Genomic DNA, 16,674 nt, shown 5'->3' with positions numbered 1-16,674 from the left:
TGGGTTTGTAATCTCAGACATTTTGATTTTTGGGTCAGATGTTGCTTTTAACTGGGACTAACTTCTTTTTGGGTTTGCGCACTCTGTATCTATGGTTGTGGAATCAAGATACCTGTTTGGTTTGCTAAGTGTAGCTGCGCGAAAAGCTATTACGTAGAAGTGGCTTAAGCCAGACGCTCCTTCATTAGATGATTGGTTCGACATAATTAATGATCTTTGTATCTTATCTTTGTAATGGAGAGGATAACCTTCTCTATGAGGCTGCAACAATCCAAATTTGAAGCAATCTGGGAAGATTGGAAAAGTTATCTCCCTGAGCTGCTTTTGTTTGAGATGTATTTCATTTACCCATTTGTCTTTATATAAAGTTTTTGTTTTTTTTTCTCTTTATCTTAATGAAAACACCCCATGTTTATGTTTTTGTTTGCAAGAAAAAGAAAAAAAAAAGAAAAATGGATCGCAGTAGAGATATAATGTTGGTATGCTTATGTTATGCTGCTGTAATGCTCGTATGATTCCGAATAATAAAAAAAAAAAAAGAAAATTACCTGAATCAAAAATGTTTTTGGTCAATATAAAACTGTTTTTGCTCCTCTTTTGTAAACATTTCTATTTATGACAAAGACATTTCATAAGCTCGTGACACATTTTGAACATCTTAATTTGTAAATTTGTGAAGTCTCTAAATATGTCAGAAAAATGCTGTAAAGTAAAATGTTGAATGATCTGAACAGAGTTGAAAATAAATTATGCTAATAAGAATCAGGAGTCTTGAAAATTCACAGTGACCTAAACAGCAGATGAACACAAACTGATGTCTAAAGGTGAATAGATAGACGCATCACAAGTGAAAAATGTTTAAAAAAAAAAGGTGAAAAAGAAAAATGTTGCTCTTAAAGTTATGCTTGGCAACATACTTGATCTGAGCAGATTGTGGATGATTATATAATCTGGGCTGAGCTCATAATCATGATCTGTTTCATAGTACTTACAGTAAATCACATGCAGTAGATAAACCATTTCCGAGTATTCAAGATTAAAAACAATCTTTTTCACATAAGTTAAAAATCACTCTGAAAGGACATGATGAAACACATTTTAGATCAAAACAGCAAAAAGGCACGTGTCAGAAGGTATTATACACAATGAATGTCAGCAAGCCAGGGCAGAGGCTCTCAAATGGTTGTTATATAGATTTATGAGTTCTGACGTTCCACAGATGGTGAGAATTAGTGAAGGAGTGTGTGCCAACGTGAGGTCAAGAGAGATGACCTGGCCTTCAGCCCACCACTTGGGAAACCAAAGCGACAGACATGTGAAGCTGTCTCCGCTGCAGTGCAAAATCCAAAGGTAGCCACAGCAGCTGTTACTGAGGCTACAGAAGAGAAAGTGCTCCCGTAAACTGCTCTAATCTCATCATCCTGAGAGATAAACAGCACTGAGAGAAGCCACGGCAGCACAAACCTGCTTAAAAGCAGACAGCGAAAGAAAAGCTACATTGATTTTGACAATGAGCAGAAAAAGAATTTTATAAATATTTATAATATTTATAAAAAAGATTCAAGTGGTTTTTAAATGGGCTACGATCGATAATTACTTTTTTCATATTCATTTCCTAGAAACGATTGAATATTTGAGACTCCTTTTTTTACAAATGGAAAGCATATACAGTACATAATGGTGATATGAAAGAGGATTGAGGTGAATGTGTTTATTGACAGTTAAAAGTAAATAGGGGAAAGGCCTCAGCTTGTAAGTGACTAACAAGAGACATGACACATTCCTTTAACAAAGAATCAGAGGGAATAAGCACACCGCCTGAGGTGATAGCCACCGTTTGACAGAAAGAGTGGAGGACATAGGCTATAGAGTTTGAAGAAAGTGAGTGATCCATTAAAGCATGAAATCATACATTCCTCTGCAAAATCCATGAAGGATGAGTGAGTGTCACCTGAATGATGTGTTTCAGTTTGTCGATGACCTGATTTATAACAGGGTCGGCTCCTTTCACTTTGACTTCAGGGTTGGCACTCTGCGCTTTGATTCCATTACCAACCACACGGAGTGTGTAGCTGAAGAAATGAGACAGAAAGCAGAGGGATCGTTAAGTATTTTCATATATGCACCAGCGATGTTAAAGCGTATAGTGAAATAAAATAAATATACCAATGGTGAGATGTAACTAACAGTAAAAACCATCCATTTAAAGGAGCTTGAGGCTCCTTTTAAGAAATGAGACTCTCTAGCGCCACCCTTCACCGCGACGGCCGTTGGGGGTACTGCAGCCAACAGTGAAGCCGGCACGGGAGAACGGGGAGAACGTGCATGCAGCGTCATGTGACGTCACATCTGCAGCCCAGCGCGGGAAATTCGGGACCGAATTGCAGCACATTTTGCAGCACACAGCCTGTTCAAGGCAAAGGAGAGATACACTAGAGGAAACATTCTTTTGGGTTTGGAACGCTTCATCTGACATTATTACTAGAAAACTTAAAATGTATACAGATTTTTTTCATAAATCTTGCCACAATCCGGCCTCAAGCTCCTTTAACTGATTTCTTGTTTTTAACTGGGTCATATGGGTCAGACCTTTTGAGACCATCCTCTTAAAAAGAAAACCTAAAATATTTAAACAGGTCAATTGCTTTGCTTTAAAATGAGGGGTATAGAGATGGAACAATGCAAACACGATTATGATCATAACTTCAGTGATGCACATTTGTGGTTAGCTCTGTGAACACCACAAAGTCATCATCATGAGGTAAAAACTAATACTTCTTTGAAAAATAAAACTGATGCCATTTACAAATCTTAAATCTGGAAATATTTGGATTTTACAAGAAGGGAGAAATCTTTAGAAAGTGTTCTGACTAACTACACAGGTAACCGGCCACTAAGGAGTCATAAGTGTTCTTTAACCTAGCCCAAGGAACTGTGAAGGTTTGCGTCAGGAATGGCACACCATGTAACAACCTATGCCAAATGAATATGCCGAACACTTAAATACAGATGCAGCATCTGCAGACTCAACTGGGCAGGTGTCATTGCAAACCCCAGGATGCTGACACATCCTCTAGAAAAACCAAATGCGCACAAGATAAAAACATCAATGTTAAAAAGCGTTTAGCAACAGCTCAGCAAGGTCCAAGGTAATTACAGCATCTATTTCCTGATTTATTGCTGGTGGATTGTAGTGTGTGGTTGAGTGCGACTCCTTTGTCGACATGAAGCCGAACACCTGTTACAGCTGAAGTGAGATGTGCCAACTAGACATCATTTCAACAATTTGCACCAAACTGTTTTATCAATGTAAAGAACAAAGTTGAGGAAAACATATTTTGTCCATACTGTGAATCACCAAAAACACTTGTGATTCCCTTGGCTTTTATTAAAAGTTGTGACCCCTGGAGGCTAGCTCAGGCAGCATTTTAATCTCACTTTCACCCATCCACATGCTTTGTTTTAATTACTCCATCTTGTTCATGGGTGTATTTAAAGAGCAAGAAGTATGTTTTCACATGCTTTCTGCTATCTGATTGATTAAACAGATATGTTATAATTCAAGTGTTTTATCATTAAGATATCATTTGAAGTCTTCATTGTGAGCGTGGACTGAAACATATTGATTTGAAGGTTGGTAGGTTGATGCTGCTTTGACATAAATTAATTTCATTATCAACGGGATTGAACGGCTATATGGATGTTAGGTTTTTCCTCTTGGCATGGTCTTTCTCTCTCTCTTTTCTCTGCTTTTTTTGTGTGGACATCTTCACCACGTGAGCTCCTGAGCTAATTGGAGATGGGACCCAGCGAACCTGTTTTGGATCTAGTCATCACCCTGCAGTACATAAAAGACCCCGGCTGCCAATCCCTCAATGTCATCCACTGAACTCTGGTAGTGTATGCTGATCACCTCTTTGATCTAGCCTAGTCTAGCCTAGTCTAGTCTAGTGTAGTCTAGTCTAGTCTAGTCTAGTTTAGTCTAGTCTAGCTTAGTCTAGCCTAGCCTAGTGTAGTCTAGTCTAGTCTAGTTTAGTCTAGTCTAGCTTAGTCTAGCCTAGCCTAGTCTAGTCTAGTCTAGTCTAGCTTAGTCTAGCTTAGTCTAGTCTAGCTTAGTCTAGTCTAGCTTAGTCTAGCCTAGCCTAGTCTAGTCTAGTCTAGTCTAGCTTAGTCTAGCTTAGTCTAGCCTAGTGTAGTCTAGTCTAGTCTAGTCTAGTCTAGCTTAGTCTAGCTTAGTCTAGTCTAGCCTAGTGTAGTCTAGTCTAGTCTAGTCTAGTCTAGTCTAGCTTAGTCTAGCTTAGTCTAGTCTAGCTTAGTCTAGTCTAGCCTAGTGTAGTCTAGTCTAGTCTAGTTTAGTCTAGTCTAGCTTAGTCTAGCCTAGCCTAGTCTAGTCTAGTCTAGCTTAGTCTAGCTTAGTCTAGTCTAGTTTAGTCTAGTCTAGTCCAGTCTAGTCTAGTCTAGCCTAGTCTAGTCTAGCTTAGTCTAGCTTAGTCTAGCCTAGCCTAGTCTAGTCTAGTCTAGTCTAGCTTAGTCTAGCTTAGTCTAGCCTAGCCTAGTCTAGTCTAGTCTAGTCTAGCTTAGTCTAGCTTAGTCTAGTCTAGTTTAGTCTAGTCTAGTCCAGTCTAGTCTAGTCCAGCCTAGTCCAGTCTAGTCTAGCTTAGTCTAGCTTAGTCTAGCTTAGTCTAGTCTAGCTTAGTCTAGTCTAGTCTAGTCTAGTCTAGCTTAGTCTAGCTTAGTCTAGCCTAGCCTAGTCTAGTCTAGTCTAGTCTAGCTTAGTCTAGCTTAGTCTAGTCTAGTCTAGTCTAGTCTAGCTTAGTCTAGTCTAGTCTAGTCTAGTCTAGTCTAGCTTAGTCTAGCTTAGTCTAGTCTAGCCTAGTCTAGTCTAGTCTAGCCTAGTCTAGCTTAGTCTAGTCTAGTTTAGTCTAGTCTAGTCCAGCTTAGTCTACCCTAGCCTAGTCTAGTCTAGTCTAGTCTAGCCTAGTCTAGTCTAGTCTAGTCTACCCTAGTCTAGTCTAGTCTAGTCTAGCCTAATCTAGTCTAGTCTAGTCTAGTCTAGCCTAGTCTAGCCTAGTCTAGTCTAGCCTAGTCTAGTCTAGTCTAGTCTAGCCTAGTCTAGCCTAGTCTAGTCTAGCCTAGTCTAGTCTAGTCTACCCTAGTCTTGCCTAGTCTAGTCTAGTCTAGCCTAGTCTTGCCTAGTCTAGTCTATCTTAGTCTACCCTAGTCTAGTCTAGCCTAGTCTAGTCTAGCTTAGTCTAGTCTAGCTTAGTCTACCCTAGCCTAGTCTTGCCTAGTCTAGTCTAGCCTAGCCTAGTCTAGTCTAGCCTAGTCTAGTCTAGCTTAGTCTACCCTAGTCTAGCTTAGTCTAGTCTAGCATAGCCTAGTCTAGTCTAGCTTAGTCTAGCCTAGCTTAGTCTACCCTAGCTTAGTCTAGCCTAGTCTAGCCTAGTCTAGTCTAGTCTAGTCTAGTCTAGCCTAGTCTAGTCTAGCCTAGTCTAGTCTAGTCTAGTCTACCCTAGTCTAGTCTAGCCTAGTCTAGTCTAGCCTAGTCTAGTCTAGTCTAGTCTACCCTAGTCTAGTCTAGCCTAGTCTAGTCTAGCTTAGTCTACCCTAGTCTAGCCTAGTCTAGTCTAGTCTAGTCTAGTCTACCCTAGTCTAGTCTAGCCTAGTCTAGTCTAGCTTAGTCTACCCTAGTCTAGCTTAGTCTAGTCTAGCCTAGCCTAGTCTAGTCTAGTCTACCCTAGTCTAGTCTAGCCTAGTCTAGTCTAGCTTAGTCTACCCTAGTCTAGCCTAGTCTAGTCTAGTCTAGTCTAGTCTACCCTAGTCTAGTCTAGCCTAGTCTAGTCTAGTCTAGTCTAGTCTACCCTAGTCTAGTCTAGCCTAGTCTAGTCTAGCTTAGTCTACCCTAGTCTAGCTTAGTCTAGTCTAGCCTAGCCTAGTCTAGTCTAGCCTAGTCTAGTCTAGCCTAGTCTAGTCTAGCTTAGTCTACCCTAGTCTAGCTTAGTCTAGTGTAGTCTAGTCTAGCCTAGTCTAGTCTAGTCTAGCCTAGTCTAGCCTAGTCTAGTCTAGTCTAGTCTAGCCTAGTCTAGCCTAGTCAAGTCTAGTCTAGCTTAGTCTAGTCTATCTTAGTCTACCCTAGCCTAGTCTAGTCTAGTCCAGTCTAGTCTAGCTTAGTCTAGTCTAGTCTAGCCTAGTCTAGTCTAGTCTAGTCTAGCCTAGTCTAGTCTAGTCTACCCTAGTCTTGCCTAGTCTAGTCTAGTCTAGTCTAGCCTAGTCTTGCCTAGTCTAGTCTATCTTAGTCTACCCTAGTCTAGTCTAGTCTAGCCTAGTCTAGTCTAGCCTAGTCTAGTCTAGCTTAGTCTAGTCTAGCTTAGTCTACCCTAGCCTAGTCTTGCCTAGTCTAGTCTAGCCTAGCCTAGTCTAGCCTAGTCTAGTCTAGCTTAGTCTACCCTAGTCTAGCCTAGTCTAGTCTAGCTTAGTCTAGCCTAGCTTAGTCTACCCTAGCTTAGTCTAGCCTAGTCTAGTCTAGTCTAGTCTAGCCTAGTCTAGTCTAGTCTAGCCTAGTCTAGTCTAGTCTAGTCTACCCTAGTCTAGTCTAGCCTAGTCTAGTCTAGCCTAGTCTAGTCTAGTCTAGTCTACCCTAGTCTAGTCTAGCCTAGTCTAGTCTAGCTTAGTCTACCCTAGTCTAGCTTAGTCTAGTCTAGCCTAGCCTAGTCTAGTCTAGTCTACCCTAGTCTAGTCTAGCCTAGTCTAGTCTAGCTTAGTCTACCCTAGTCTAGCCTAGTCTAGTCTAGTCTAGTCTAGTCTAGCCTAGTCTAGTCTAGTCTAGTCTACCCTAGTCTAGTCTAGCCTAGTCTAGTCTAGCTTAGTCTACCCTAGTCTAGCTTAGTCTAGTCTAGCCTAGTCTAGTATAGCCTAGTCTAGTCTAGCTTAGTCTACCCTAGTCTAGCTTAGTCTAGTCTAGTCTAGTCTAGCCTAGTCTAGTCTAGTCTAGCCTAGTCTAGCCTAGTCTAGTCTAGTCTAGTCTAGCCTAGTCTAGCCTAGTCAAGTCTAGTCTAGCTTAGTCTAGTCTATCTTAGTCTACCCTAGCCTAGTCTAGTCTAGTCCAGTCTAGTCTAGCTTAGTCTAGTCTAGTCCAGTCTAGTCTAGTCTATCTTAGTCTAGCCTAGTCTAGTCTAGCCTAGTCTAGTCTAGCCTAGTCTAGTCTAGCTTAGTCTACCCTAGTCTAGCTTAGTCTAGTCTAGTCTAGCCTAGCCTAGTCTAGCCTAGTCTAGTTTAGTCTTGCCTAGTCTAGTCTAGCCTAGTCTAGTCTAGCCTAGTCTAGTCTATCTTAGTCTAGCCTAGCTTAGTCTAGTCTAGCCTAGCCTAGTCTAGTCTAGCCTAGTCTAGTCTAGCTTAGTCTACCCTAGTCTAGCTTAGTCTAGCCTAGTCTAGCCTAGTCTAGTCTAGCTTAGTCTAGCTTAGTCTACCCTAGCTTAGTCTAGCCTAGTCTAGCCTAGTCTAGTCTAGCCTAGTCTAGTCTATCTTAGTCTACCCTAGCCTAGTCTAGTCTAGTCTAGTCTAGTCTACCCTAGCCTAGCCTAGTCTAGTCTACCCTAGCCTAGTCTAGTCTTGTCTAAGGAACTGGTGATGGCAAACCTACCTATTGCCTGTTTTAACGTACAACTTCTTTTTCTTTTTAGGATCTCCCACATACCAGATTTCTTCCCTTCGGATACCCCTCGTCTTGGAATACTACCATCCCCCAACCTCAGGTACCATCCAGCAAACTTCCACCCTCTTATTACACTAAACTTTACCGCCACTTCTGTTTCAGTCCTGACTTGCATTTGGGTCCAAACTTCCATAATCTTCAAAATGGATCAGACTGCATTGAATTAGACTGAATCATTATGTTGTTTTGCTTTATCAAAAAAGGCTCATTTATGTATCGTGTATTGTATCTTGCCCATGGAAATGATAAAATGGTAAATACACTATATTTAAATGGTGGTTTTCTATTCTTGTTTCCCATTCAAAATACAAACAACAAGCCACATTTACCCGTCCACTCACAGATTCATGCAGCACTATTCTAATCTAGAGAGATATAGACAGTGTTGTTTTGTTTTTTCCTATCATATACACAATCACAAACTCACATTATGAGTGGCATCTTGTCCAAGGACATTTCAACATTCCGATCGGAGAGCTGTTGTACAAGGCCGTATATATGCATGTTTTTTTTATACTTAATTTTAACATGAGCATTTCTGTAGCTTTCCTTTCTCTAAAATATTACATGCTTATGATGGGCTTCGGCTTCATTACTGTTTCTTGTAAAAGAGTAATTTTGCTAACTTAGTACTGCTGCTTTCTCTTTAATGGATATGGATGTTTTTTCCCACGTTGAGAAATGGACTGGCAGTATATTTGGAAAGCAAACTGAAAAAGCTCAGACTGAATGAAATCACGTCTATTATCTGCTCTTCTTACACTACGAAGACATGATAAAACCTCTGAACTTGCAGAAAAGTGGTAGCAAAATTCCTTTGCAATCATACCCTCAGGATAAAGTGGGATTTGAGATGTGGAAGAAAACATGTCACACGTGTCACAATGTGTGGCTGTAGTGCCAGAGCTGCCATCCCGTGTAGTTTTATGAAAACTATACATCAAGTCCTGTGTGATACTTTTTAGAAATTAAACTAATAAATGACACCAGGAGTACAGCATACTCTACACAACTGTTCATTGTTTTTATAGCCTGGTAATAGGCATCAGTTCATCTCAAGGACTCCTCACTCTTTAGCTTCCATACAGTCTGTCGGCAGTAATGCCTGTGACCATGGCTGCAGGTGACTGAAGACAATTTACTCACATCTCAATTTCCACCGCATCATTTAATCAAAAAGGAGGATCAAGGTAAAGTCACTCATTGTTGAAATATCTGAGCTGTTTTACACATGGCAGTTTTGAAAAGGAACAGATGGTTAGCCTTTCAGGTTCAATCTCTGAATTAAAGCATTAAAAAAAAGCATAAAATCTAAACTAAAACTGTGACAGACAGAACAAATTGGCTCTAACTATCATGTGGTACAAAGTCAGAAAGAAAGAAAGAAAGAAGTAGGCATATGGCAGGAAGCAGGGGAGCCTAATTTATTTAAAAGAAAAAGGTGGGTGGATGAATTTCTAATGAAGTCAGGTTGTCTAGATCCTTAAGATGTAATTTTTAAGTCAATTTCCAGAACCTCTAAATGTGATTCTACATTAAGAAAGATGCAGTCTCTTTTTTTTCAGTTTTTCTGTTAGATTTGAATCAGATGTCTTTTAACACCCATTCATTACTTAGAATAGGCTTTATTTTCTCTTCTTTTTTTCTCTGTCTATTGAATTTTACAGCATATAAAAAATATTATCTCAACATTATAAATGTTTAAAGTAGAAGTTCTTTCATAATTTGAATGCAGTTGCCCATCTTTACACACACATTAAACTTTTGCAACTAATCATTTAAATTGCCTAATAGATAAATGCTAAGTTATTGTATATAATTTATGAAAATCATGTATAATAACTGCCATGGATACCAGTGCCTCAAATAGGTTCTGGACAAATGTAGCACATAATCCACAGCGTGCAACAAAAGTCAAAATCTGCAGTATGCTAAAGAAACCCTGATGTTGTACAGACATGTACCAATCTCCAACATACCAGTTTACTTTGGCTGCATCTCATCCTATCCCATCAATCGTGGAATGAAGTGCAGTGTTGCACAGCATCCGTCAGACACCAATGCAGCAAGAACGGCCATTCATCACAGTCAAAGAAACTCCCACTGCTGCCCATCAGTGTATACAAAAAGGTCATATATAAGTGCAGAGCATTTACCATCAAAAGCTGATATAATCACATGAACAAGAGTTTACCTTGGGCAAATCTTTTGTGAAGCACTACAATTTGGAGTAACTGCTTAAAACTTCCAATCATCTATTACACACATCCACTTTGTCATGGGGGTATTTGGAGCTTGTCCCAGCTCTTTTGGGGGGAGAAGCATGGTTCAGAGTCACACAAATAAACAACCATGCACACACTGATTAATTTCTATGGACACTTTAGAATCAACATTTAGCCAAGCATGCATGGGAATTATACTAACATGGTTGTTATATGGACTGTGGGAAGAAACTAGAGTATCCAGACATGCTATTCTCACAATTTCTTTTTTCGGATGGATTATTACATGTAATTACTGTATGAACAAGTTTATACTACTACTGTTTTTTAACAAAATTTAAAACAATTATGGGTTAGCAGTGATTTGCCTTGGGCTCTACAAGGACTGACTTGGATTGAATACTAATAACCTTTCTAACAAATCAAAGAAAACCTCCAATTGTATTCAGACAAAATTGGGGAAATCCTGTGGATTCATCTGCTGCATTTTGAGTTACAAGCAGGTTGTTTCAGTGTGTGTCATTAAGTCCTCATATTTTCGGCCATTACATGATTTTTTTTCTTTAAAACCCTGGTTACTTGCACACTTCTAAACCCACTGATCTTCTGAACATAAGTGTGAAGTCAAGGTCAGGTTTGCTTGATGCAGAAGGCGCCCGAGGCTGGAACTTGTGTTGGGACTAAGCTGCACCTGAACCCTGTATGCTTGAGCAGTGATCCTCCTGGCTAGAGCTTTGTTCAATCCTTGGACATTCCAACAGAGGTTGAAACTGTTTGTCTAAGAATTGGAATCTGCATAGACCTTGTTGTGTTTGGCACTGTAATACATTTTTAAAGCTCAACCCAAAGTTAAAGAAAAAAAAAAACATGAAAGAAAGATTACTCGCTCCTTGTGCTCTTGAACTTGAAATCCTTACTGCCGGCTTGTCCTTGTTTCTATACGGCTTCAAATACAGCGAATGGAAAAGATCAGAGATGTCTACGACCAGTTACTACATATACATATATATATATATATATATATATATATATATATATATATATATGTATTTTTTTTTTACATATCAAACAGGTGTTAAGTTGTGAAAATTCATGCATGAATTTGGATGCAGTTAAACCCAGAAAGATATGTATAAATATAATGAATGCAAAAGGTGGATGTGCACACACATACACAGGCAACTTATCTTGAATTCAGTAAGGGCACTTGGATCCATATGCCGAAATGCACACAATCACCTGTAATATGCAGCCAGGACAGCAATGCAACATATGATTGTCCGAGGGTTGCAACACCAGAAAATAAGGATCTGCTCTTTGAAAAAGGTATCAGAGATGAAAAACACTGATCACAGCGATCTTTTATTCTTCAAGGTGAGTAAAAACCACACAGTGGCATCAACCACCACCTACAAGAGGATATAAAGCAGCTGAGTGATTGCCTGGGTGTCTGTAGACAAGCAACAGCATCATATAATCCATACCATTCTCCCCAAAGGGATTGCTTGGTTTGCATCTCATCCCTACTGTGCAGCCTAAGATTAAAAATTTCAATCATTTTATTCTAGGGTTTTACCCCAATCTAACACAGGCGTATCATTCTTCAAGTGCAAAATATTAACGTGTGGAGCAAAGAATTCAGAAGTATTTTTTGCCTACTTCCTTGATGTTAGTGCACAGAAAGATTCATTTTTCTAAGTAATGCATTCTGATTTTATCACGATTCCTGCTTATGCATCATCCACTATCAGATTTAAGATTTTAAGCTTGTTTTAGTTTGGTCCTCGTTTAATAGTTTGGTCATTTGTGGAATGGGTTAATCTGCAAATGTTATGTTTTGTTATATTTTGAATATAAAAAGACTTGTTTTGCACCGTGGCTCAATGGAATAGTAAATATGCTAAATGCAACAAAATGAAGAAGGCGTTTTCATTAACCTGACGACACATTACAAAACCTGCAACTAGTACAGAGAACGTAACCACATTTTGCACAGCAAATTAAAAACAACCTTTATGTGAATTGTGCCTTAAATTTGCAATTATGTTTAATTGGAAATAATTTAAGATCCACTGTATGTTCTTTTGTTCAAAGCTTTGCCTAATCTAAAACAAATGTATGCAAACTATGAACGTCTGTTCAATCTGCATGGTGTGATTCCTGGCAGCTGTATATTGGCGGGTGCTGAGCTCTGTGCAGCAGGTTGAGGATTGTTTACACTGTTTTTAATCTGTCAACATGCTCCTGCTGAACCTGCCTGTTTATTGTTGGAAGACTTACCATCTGATTACACATTGTGGGTTTACATGTATGATGTAAAGAATTATGGTAAAAATTAAAAAAAAAAGAATAAGCCCTGTCAGTTTGAATTTTAAGCCTTTTATAAATGAGGAGTTAAAATATGTAAAAAGATAAATAAATAAAAGAATCCAGCAACTGAGTAAAGCCAGGTGAACAACCTGACTGTAAGATCAACCCATGGTCATTCAAATTTTGGACTGGATGTGAGAGCTGTCTATCAAGCATATTTTAGCATCATTGTTATTGTTTTAAACACAATTTCTGGAATAAAAACACTAAATCAAAGCTGGCTGTCTAAACTGCATTTCCTGGGAGAGCAGTTTCATCTGAAGGTTATGGAGACGGGAGTAGAGCAGCTGAGGAGAGAGATGATGGAGGTAGACCATGCAAGCTGTTCACGCTTGGCTGAGTGAGAAACAAAGCAGGCCTGCAGTTGGTAGGCGAGGAAATACCTGCCTCGCGGTCGTCACTGAGGAAACAAAAGTCCTTCTGGCTCATTGAAGAGTGCAGAAAGAATTAGTGAATACCAAAGCCTGCCACCTCTACAGAGCCTGTTCAAATTAATCTCAAAAGACAGAAAACACCTCAGGCAAGACAATGGGAGCTATGCTGTCTAATTTTTTAAATCAATTAAAGATCCACACAAGAGAAAGAGGGGGACAAGTGGTACAATAAACAAGTGGTGAAAAGGCAGCAATACCCACAAAGTGTGAGCTACGGGTTTAATTAAAATCAATCAAAAAAAAACAAACTTTGCTTGTATTCTAAAATAAATACAGAAAGGAAATAATTTTCTTTACTAATGTTTTATTTATGACTGCCAGACAAATTCATTGACAAAACATTCACAGACAGGCTGTAATAAGGTATTTTTGTAAAGGATTATTAAAGTCAGGCCCAGAGGATTGCCAATATGTGCATCTAGAACTCCTTTACTGAGAGCTGTGGCAAAGAGGATAATATGACAGCAGTCGACTGTGCCTCCAGCAAAGATTCAGCTCCAGACATCACTACTGCCATGTTTGTTCCAATTACCAGGAAGCCTTGAGCTTTAAAGTTGTATTGACTTGTGCCAGTGAGACCCGTGGAACAGACAGAGCTGTTTCAGCAATGTGGTAGTTGACATTAATACGCTCTGGTAGTGGTTTGGTGAGCAGGCATAACCAGTATTTACACCGGAGCTGAGATATTGGGACCAAATGGGTCCAGGAAAGATCCATAGGACTCAAAGGCACAAGAAAGAGGCAGAGTTAGTGCACTCTAATTATAGTGACGCACACAACATCAACAGTAAGTGAAGGAGGAAAGGTTGGTAATATTAAAAAGAAAAATGAATGCATAATGAAGCGCATGATGATGACAGAATACTTTCAGATGCCTAAACACAATCTTTTTGTTTAATGTTAAAAAGGTTTAGACGCCCCATGAGTTATATAAAAATGGACGGATGATGCTGCGTTTCTGTCCACCAAGTAAAGATTTTTCATGCCTGAAAAAAATCTTTCTAATGCCTGGTAGCTGTATATGTGCTTCTGATTTGAAAAACCAAACCCAAACCTCTGACTCCAACATAACTGATCATAAATACTCCGGTAATATAACATTTCTTAGCACTTCCACGCATTTGTCCTACCCTTTTTCTTTGCCAACAACCTATTTATTATTTGCAGCTATGCTAACTAGTGATTATTTCCGATTCCTCAGGTGTGTTCCTAAAATAAATGTATATTTATTTGGAAAATTAGCCTTTCTGTATATGAGGAATATTGGCAGTTAATATGATTGCAGGCAGCAATTGTTTTGCCTTCAAAATATATGCACATTGACTGACTTGGACAATCAGTGTGTGCCTGTGAATCAAATATTAGATTTGTTGGGTCTAATGCATTTGCCTAAAGGTTTTGTTGGGTTTTTTGTACATTTGATCCCTTTAACAAGGAAACAACAGCTTAGGAAGGGCACTTAGTGTTTGCAAATCAATGCATTTATGATATTACAACACAAACTGCTTGGGGCTCTTTGAATGGCTTCCCATGAACCCTGCCCAAGAAACAAAAAACAGGTGGGTGTGGTAGATTGGTTCTTCATGACGGCAGTTTTAAGGCTTTTCTTGCTTACATTTTTCTTTTAATCTTAAGAAGAAGATGATTCAGTTCTACAATCTTTAAAGACCAAACAAACAAACAAAAGATAAACCTGGCCTTTGTAAATATATATTAACACATATGGACATTTATAATCAAAGTTTGCAAATACATCGATCTTGTCCATGACTCCACAGCTGTATGAGCACAAGACCTCTGATGAGAAGTTAGGAACATTTGTTGGCTTTTTAAAAACCCACAAGCCACAATTACAATCTGACAAACTATGGTCACCTCAGGAGATTAGCAGAGGTTTACAGAAACGATCAAATGTACTTAAACACTGCACTCAAGTAAGTTTTTTGAGAATCTGTGAGTACGTATTATTTTGATTTATTTGAAAAACAAATATTGTACTTTTGACCGCACTGCAGTATTACGAACATTCTTGTTACTCGCTACTTTTGTTATGAAGTCTGTTTATGAAATGTATTTTCATTCTAAGATTCTTCAAACACAAACTGTATCTTTGTAGCTCTGCATGGTTTGTCTAAGTGATGCTGTTGTTACATCAGGTCATTGAGTCAGTGGGGGTGAAAGATGACTGTCCATCTGGACCCCTTTTGAAATGAAGAATTTCCTTTCACATTTCAAATATTTGCTCACAAACTTCATGACAGCTCTCTAAAAATGTTTCTCCAACCTGAAAAGCATTTCCATAAAATAAAAATTTTAAACAAAAATGTCCATGCTTGTAATGTAGTTTCAATCTCATTCTGAGGGTTGGGGGTCAAATCATGTGTTGTGAGTGTGTCCTGCTGGTAGAGAAGAGCACTGAGGTAGGAGTGAGTGTGACCTCCTCCTGACCCCTAAATATAAGAGGTGATAGACAACGGATAGATAATGGATGGATTTCTTATGTCTCTATCAGCAGGCACAAAAAATAACATCAATACCGAGAGATCTAGCAACTCCTGCTATGACACCTGAAGAGAAAATCTTAAATTATGGCCTCCAAAATAAAAAGTTGTGGACTTGAATTAGTATTTAAAGCCTGGTTGAAACAGGGAAACTGTTCTGACTTGCATTGCTCTCTCAGTAATGACTCCTTGCATTACCAAGCTTTTTAGAAGGTTTTGTAAACAATTCCCAGTCTCAAATAAATCTCTCCTAAGCTATGCCTTTAGCTTTCTCCCTACGGGTCCTAGTTCATGTGAAGTATACAGGTTAAAATGGCCAAAATGTACCCAAGTGGCCTATAGTTATGGTGTTGCCAGCAATGCCATGGCCACAAATATGAATTTGAGAATACTAAAACTAAATTTAGGCCATGAAAATTAATTTGTGGTCGTAATTATTCAAATATATTTTTCTCTACCCTTTGGGTTGCTATATCATCATATACCTAGTTATTTTGCTTTGTTTGTTTGTTTTTTAATCACAGACCAATGCATTGTGAAAATATCCTTCACAATGTATTTGTCTAAAAGATTTTAGACAAATACTTGAACAACAAGGATGCTAGTACATCAATTTAGGCAATAATTTGACTTAGTAACTTCCACCTACATATGAGTAACACTTAACCCGCAGCATTTGTACATGGAGTAATTGAGTTATGCAGTTTGTTCAGTACTGGAAATTAGTTGTGGGATATCTGCTCTTTTATGTAAATTTTGATTGATGAATGATTATTTCTATCAGTGTTCCTCTGTTTACGGTTTCATTGGCAAAGAAACTAAAATGAGGAAATAGCCCAGTGAGTCATGGGATGTCTCCCTGCAGCCTAGACCTATAGCAGCATAACTAAAGGGATGTTTCAAGGCAGCTGAGCCAGCCTTTATACTCATATACTGTACCTTATTAAAAAAAAAACAGTTTTAAGCCCATTCTTAGAAGCATTTTAGTGTCAAGACTTCAAGATCCACACAAAGGGGGAGTAGTCTTAATTCTCAGTAGATATGAGAATTGAGAAAAGGTTTTGCAAAATAAAGAATGCCTATGGATTATAATGTACATCAATAACAAGAACAATAGAAGAGGAGGAGTTTACTCATGATTTCACAGCCTTAAATGTTGTGTCAAAGATGACATCTGTGATGACATCACAGATTATGTCATAGATGGAATCTTTTTATTTGGCTTACCCTCTCCCCTTTCTTTATGACATCATATCACTCTTAAGATAAACAGCTACAATCACCACATCAGTACTGTGGGAAGACTCAAAGAATACAAGTTCATTTTCTCAAGAACAATAGATGATAAACAAACCTAATGGCTGTACTAATGCAAGTTCAGCCACCCCTCGAGGAACAATTCAAGAAAACAATTTTAAGATTTCTCATAGAAA

General features: G+C 38.7%; 1 protein-coding gene across 1 annotated transcript in view; it reads right to left on the bottom strand.

Moving 5' to 3' along the window:
• gpc5a (glypican 5a) overlaps positions 1–16,674 on the bottom strand; it is a 195,862-nt gene that overhangs the window by 119,172 nt on the left and 60,016 nt on the right. Inside the window, exon 7 of the mRNA XM_061741683.1 lies at positions 1,952–2,072. Within this exon, the coding sequence (XP_061597667.1) occupies positions 1,952–2,072 (121 nt within the window). The remainder of the gene's footprint in view (positions 1–1,951; positions 2,073–16,674) is intronic.

The sequence above is a fragment of the Cololabis saira genome, chromosome 2, assembly GCF_033807715.1.
Source record: "Cololabis saira isolate AMF1-May2022 chromosome 2, fColSai1.1, whole genome shotgun sequence".
In the NCBI taxonomy this organism is placed as follows: Eukaryota; Metazoa; Chordata; class Actinopteri; order Beloniformes; family Belonidae; genus Cololabis; species Cololabis saira.
Note: the sequence above shows the minus strand (reverse complement) of the source record. Positions and strands in the feature narration are given on the sequence as shown.